The sequence below is a fragment of the Polypterus senegalus genome, chromosome 9 (assembly GCF_016835505.1).
Source record: "Polypterus senegalus isolate Bchr_013 chromosome 9, ASM1683550v1, whole genome shotgun sequence".
NCBI lineage: Eukaryota > Metazoa > Chordata > Cladistia > Polypteriformes > Polypteridae > Polypterus > Polypterus senegalus.
In genome coordinates this window covers 8,215,951-8,222,568 of record NC_053162.1, presented here as the reverse complement: position 1 = coordinate 8,222,568, position 6,618 = coordinate 8,215,951, and the positions used below count along the sequence as shown (strand labels likewise).

At 36.9% G+C, this 6,618-nt stretch overlaps 1 protein-coding gene across 5 annotated transcripts in view; it reads left to right on the top strand.

Moving 5' to 3' along the window:
* The window catches only part of golga2 (golgin A2), a 123,289-nt gene extending 117,457 nt beyond the window's left edge, over positions 1 to 5,832 (top strand). For all 5 annotated transcript variants that reach the window (XM_039762678.1, XM_039762677.1, XM_039762674.1 and 2 more), the window contains 2 exons: positions 1,429 to 1,597; positions 3,082 to 5,832. In XM_039762678.1, coding sequence (XP_039618612.1) covers positions 1,429 to 1,597; positions 3,082 to 3,308 — 396 coding nt within the window. In that variant the 3' untranslated portion in view covers positions 3,309 to 5,832. The remainder of the gene's footprint in view (positions 1 to 1,428; positions 1,598 to 3,081) is intronic.
* Positions 5,833 to 6,618: the final 786 nt, after the last annotated feature.

The window sequence follows — 6,618 nt, the reverse complement described above, 5'->3', positions numbered from 1 at the left end:
GCCTGCTTGCCTGCGTGCAGCATGTGTCGATTAATATATGATTTAATGTATTTTCTTTTTAACCTTAAACGGACATAAAATTTATAAACTGGTATGCACTGTCAGTTAATGAGACCGTTATATTTTCATGTGGGGGGCCCCTTTTAAAATATTTTTTAACAATTGAGACTGCAACTAACATGAACAAGTGTCCTTATAACTGTTCTTATTTTTAAGTTCTGTAAGACACACACTGTCAGACAGATCACTGAATAATGCACAGACAGAAGTTGATGGATAGATAGATAGATAGATAGATGTGAAATGTACTATATGACAGGTGCTGCAGAAAGGCAAGCAGGCCTTGAGAGTACATTCACATGTGAAAGACACTAGACAAATGGATAGATAGGTAGACAGAGAAGGCACTAGACAGATACATAACAGTATTAGCTGTATAGTAATTTCGTTTAATATATAATGTATATGTATTTTACAACTTGGAGAATTGTCAAAAAGAAATACATTAAATTATATATCAATCGACACATACTGCACACAGACAAGCGGGCAGTGAGAGTAGAGATAAAGACGTTAGATAGATTGTATACAACAGGCAAAAATAGCGACCACTTGATAACAGTATTAGCTATAATGAATGAAAGCATGAATTAATCAACAGAAATAACCACGATCGACATTTTAACCTTAACGATTTACTTAAGGAAAAAAAAGAAAATCGCCCCAGCACGCAGAAAGCAGAAGCTTGCAGGCAGGCAGAGCGGCGAAGGATAAAAAGAAAAAAAAAAACAACACTTTCTCCCCAGCGGGGAATCAAACTCAGGTCTCTAACACACAGTAAGCATGCTACACTCTGAGAAGCAAATCTTAGCACTACGCCACGGAAGCTGTTGTGTCGTTCTTGAACCTTTTGTGAAAGTATTTATTTGATGTTTGGACTTCATGCTTCACACATTCTATAGTTTATGCCTACATTTTGTAACATTCATTACTAAAATATGAAAAAGTTTCTGTTTTAACAATGTGTTTACAGAGATTACTGTAGGAATGGAACACAAATGAAATGCATGTGTTCCAAATAACGATTATTTCCACTCTAAAACTCCAGCAGTTAACTCACTCCCAGATAATCAAACAAGGCATGAGCTAGGAGAACTTAGCAAATGTTCTGCGACAGTGGGGGATGGAATAGCCGGCTGCTTGCTGCTCATCTTAATCGGCACATTTAGAAGACAAAAGACGCTGGCGGAGAGGTGAGAATGGTTTTAAGGTGGGCCAGATCTACGAGTTTTTTCGTAGACTCTGGTAATTCTAGTGTTTAATTAAATTAACCACTTATTTCAAAGTTTGTTGCAATAAAAACTATAGCCTGAGCCTGGACTTTGATGCTTCTCCTGATTCTGATTATTTGATCTTGTCTGTTTGCAGGTAAAGCTGTCAGAACTGCAGAATCTAGTGATGCAGGTGGTGACAGAAAGAAACGAATGGTACAACAAATTCCTCCAATCACAGCAGAACCCTGACCTCATTGCTGGCAATGTAGAGTCAAGCATTTCCGCAGAAAGAAGAATTGAACTGAATGCAACTGACGGTGGAGGTATGGTGTACACTCTTTTAGCCTTTGTATTGTGTGCTTTAAACCTGCTAGTGCTGCACTAGAATTCATCAAAAGGGTCAAAAATGTTTTGATTGCAGTAACTTGCGATGTTTGGCTTCCACATATGCCTATAAACATTTTTTTTGTAGTTTAGTGGTGTTTGGCAATATTTGCCAAAGTGTTTTTCGCAGCAAATATGCCATGCGTGTTCCCCAGTGACCTTGTTCACCAAATAGTTTCCTGGAAATTTGCTGTCTTAAACAAACTTGTTTTCTCCCCTCTTAAACAAATACTTGCAGTTTTTCAAGTACTGCCAATAGATATGTAACACTGATCACTGTGTGGCTGGAAATACATCACCACATGGCTAATTGTGTATGCAAAATACATGGCAACAATCTCCAAATAAGCCTTAAAAGAGCCCTCCCGTGCCCCTTCTCTCATCAAAAAACACAGGACACATTGTGAAATAATAAAAGCAAAAGATTTATTACAGTTTACAAGGTGCTTCTTTATTCTTAATGAAATAAAAAAGTGCAAAGCATCTGCACAGATGTGTAGGAAACAAAAAAAAAAAAAAAAGATATGACCATAGTTGGGACTTAAAACAGTGGATGAGCCAGTCCGTTAGCTAACGTGTGCTTCAAGTTTGGCACTCTCGTAGCGCAATGATCTATGTTTTACTACTTACTATGTTGTAGTCGTGTTGTTGTGGTTTTTTTGTTTATGTGGTATTCGTTCTTTCTGTGTCTTTATTTTTTGAGGCATGGTGGTGCAGTTGTTAGCATTGCTGCCTCACTGGTCAAATCACTTTTTTTGGCTACAACAATTGATTTGATGTGTTTGACTTCAGGGACACTTGAAACAAACAGCATTGCACCACTGTAATCCACTCAAAACTCATTCAGTTCTTTTTGCCACATTCGAGGTGAAGCAAATTTAGCAGAGTTCACTCGTCACTAATTGTTATCTAACACTGAATTACAATGGATTCAGTTTGGCTTTTTTGAGAGGGAAAAGAAATTCTTGTGAAAGTGACAACAGATCTCTGAAACGTGGGCTTAAATTGGTTAGAAATGTAAAACAAGAAAATATTGGTTGCTTAAGTGTTTACCCTCTTTAATATGACACCCCTAAATCCTCACTGGTGCAGCCCATTGGTTTTAGAAGTCACAGAATTAGTTCAATGGAGGTCACCTGTCTAAGGTCTCAATAATTGTATCTGAAGGTCCACCATGTGGTTAGTTAGTATAAGTTGCCTAACCTTCACATTTGAGACAAAAACAACATTCAAAGGATCTTAGTGAGAAGGTGATCAAAAAGCACCAATAGAAGCATTTGTCTGTCACCTTTACTGCTTATAATTCACTTTGGATAAAGATGTCAGCCTGGCACTAAACATGTCACTAATGTAAATCTAAGGAAGTCCTCTCTCTTGAAATAGTTGCATAATGCAAATTCAAATCCTTTTCTTCCTTGAACAGAAATGGCAGACATAAGTTTAATGGACGAGAATGAAGTGCCGCCTCAGTCAGATGAAGAGAGAAAGCCCCATCACCAAGAGGATGCCACAACGCAGCAGATCATGCAACTGCTACAAGAGATCCAGAATCCTCAGGCCGGGCCGAGCTCTTTCCTTGGGGAGAACCCCTGTGTCCCCTTCTTCTACAGACTTGATGAAAAAGATGAAATCAAAATAATGGTGATCTGAGTCGCTTGGTGCTTTGACTTCTGTTTCAGTGTTGGATCTCAAATAACTATAACCTGAAGCCAGTGAAATAACAAAATGAGGCTTACAGTGAAAGAGAAAAATAAAAAGTCTTGTATTAAAAAAATATATATATATATATATAGTAGAATATACAGGCTCTTTCTGTCAGTGCGGTGTCCAGACTGCACCATAGCTGGAATAACTGAGGTCCTAAAATGTTTGCCATTGCGATTTAGACTTGGCTCAAATGAATGGCCGCATGTTATTTTGTTGCACTTTAAAAAGAAAGCTTTAGTCAGCTTCTGGGTTTCATTCGGCGCTGTCCGCTCAAACTCTTTTGATGCACAGATAGCCAGTGTTGACAACACCGGCTGCTGCCTACCTGTTACGTAAGGATGCATGACTGGTGAAAATTGATAACTTGGGGAATGGTGGGATCTCTGATGGTTGCTATTTAATTTTAAATATAATTGTGTTTTATTTCAGTAATTGGTTATGGGAGCCATAATAATGATGGTAGTGGTATTCCAGTGTGTTAAAAATAATTATATTTGAGCAGTGGCCACCAATGCATCATTTGGGAGGTTCATGTGAAGGCTGCCATCCTGCAGATCTTGAGCTCCTTAATAAAAAAAAAAAGTCAATTATTTTGCTATTGACCAACAAAAACGCACTTTGTACCGATGAAGAGATCTGTCTGATTACCCATGTGTTCTATTGGTTGGGAAGTTAAAGAAAGGAAAGTGAGAAAGAAGAAAAATAGGGGGATTGTCTTGAGATAGGAAATTACTCTTTTCTGAGAGATATTGAGTAATGAATTAGAGCGTTATGATTCTGATTTTGTGTGGCTGAGAGGAAAGCAGATTAAGAAGTAACTAAGATATGAAGAAGTGGTTGAGCTTCTTAACAACATCCCCTCCCCACCCCATTATGTCTGTTAAGCGGCATATCACGTTATTGCAAAGCATTGAACTTTTGTAATGAAGGTGAAAATACAGAAAGTCCGAAGATCCCATTTGTCTTTTGATGTTTTGCACTCTCTCTGTGACACAGTGCTTTATGGTCGTAATAACCAACATTACTGGCAAGAAAAGTATTGAAAATTTGGGTTGGGGTCTACTTGGCAGTATATACAGCTATCACCAGAACGACAATATTTCAGGCAATTTTAGTAAGAGAACTAATGTATATGAACAGCTGCCTAAAGTCTATATTAATTATTTCTTTTAATAGTCACCAGTTTTATTTACTTAAACATTCTGAAAATAAATGTAAAAGGTGATATACTGTGCAAAGAAATAGAATTTTAGGCCTAACAAACACTAAGCTCCTGTCTTCATGGTCTGTAAATGTGAAGAGGAAATTCAGTCACAGAAGAACTAAACTATACTTGAATAAGATTGGAAGGCAATGGATTATTATTTTTAAAGATTACTGTGGTTTGCTTTTTTATGGTTGTCTTCACATGTTGGTTCAAGTAATTTTTTACTTCAATGTCTTGGAACACACTATCATTGATGAAGCTTCATGAGAGTATTGATGTTTCTGTGTACAACAGTACTTTTTTTTTGATGAGTTTGAGGCAATTTTAATGGATCACCAAAAAGGATGGATGTTAATGATATGTGTACTTACTTTTGATGTCACCTCGAGAAATAGAGAAGATGAAATGCATGGCCAATATCTCTGCTTAATGTGGATTGAAGTAATTAGGTTGGAATAGTATGAAATGAAAGGTGGCATATTTGTAAAAACTACACAATGCCGCTTTATTATTATGGTGATTTTTGTCATTCTGGGTTGCTGTGTGAAGGTGAATTTATACACTTGCAGATGTTCACACTCAAAAACATTTTTTTTTGTTTCACTATTTAAACATTTAATTTGTAATCGTTTGTGCAATTTAAATTCCTTATTTCACCGCAGTTATATTTTGTATCATTTCTTTTGTCCTTAAGCCACACTAAGAATTTCTTCTGAAACCTTGACAACAAATGGCCATTTTGTTTTTGCTTAAAAATTTCTGACTACTCTCCCTGTCCGCCAGTAGGGCTGCTGTGCTCCTCCCTTACAGAGCCTGCTTGAACCCTTGAAGGAACCTTGGGTCTCCTGATGCAACTTGCATTATTGCAACACTTGTAATGTATTTGGTCTCTGCCTTAGCTCTTTTGGAAGTGTATTTCAGGGGAGAGAAGGCTTTCTCTTTTGTAACAGAAAGTTGTAAATACTGTAACATATTGTATATTCATGACGTAGCAAAACAAATTGAAGCGGTTTGCAGCCTTTTCTGCTGCTCTGGCATTATTTACTTGTAAATCTAAAAAAAAAGGGATTGTTGGGGTTAACTGTGATTTACTTTTCAGAGTAATTAAAATATTTATTTGGAATACTTAAAAAGAGTGTTTTAAAATGAAAACAAGCCCTCCATATCATAGAGGAAAATGATGTCTGCAATACATTTCTGATGTGATTAATCCTGTTAATTGCCTTCTCTTTTTTTCCAAAATAAAGCAAATCAAAAAAAGATGCCAGTATTTAGAATTCTTTCTTCTTTAAAGTGCGTGGTGGGTGTCAAAATCCAGAGGACAAGATATGCTCAGCTGAATGACATCACTGCCTGGAAAGATTTGATTAGTATTGTTTAGCAGTTCAGGTAAGACGCTCTTTGTTTAATTCATGATGAGGCCATTCCAGAGTCATTTATAACTGAGGTCCTGAAGGTCACCTGTTACTGGCAGGTTTCCATCCCAATCAATTTCTTCCTCACATTGTCTTTGGGTTTTAGTTGACCCAGTTTTGTGTTTGGAATCGATAAAAGCACCCACAATTTTATCTTTTCAGAGTGAAAAAATTTGAGTTCTCCTATATTTCCCTAATTAAACAACAAGATTAAAAAAAACAAGAGAGAGAGAAAACATTCCTTAACATTGGACTTTGCTTCCTGAAAATATTTGGGTGTATCCTTAAGGGTTTTGGCCTTATAATCCTAAAAAACGACTGTATATTTTTCTTCCACACACCATGTAATTGCAATCACCTATTTTTGTGATTACCTCTCATATTATAAGTATATGTATATAGCACAGTAACTACAGCTGGACGATCTACAAGTAGTGGCAGTGCAGCTCTGGCACACCAGTGCTAAAAAATGTCATAACGTTAAAGAAATGGGCCACTCCAGGGCATAAAAGTGGAGGACATAAACCACTTGTGGACCCAACAGAGATTTTTTTTTTTTTTTGCTGTGTCTTTGTGTAAAACTTGGACTGATGTAAAATTTCATGAAAGCCATGAACACAGAAGGTTGAAG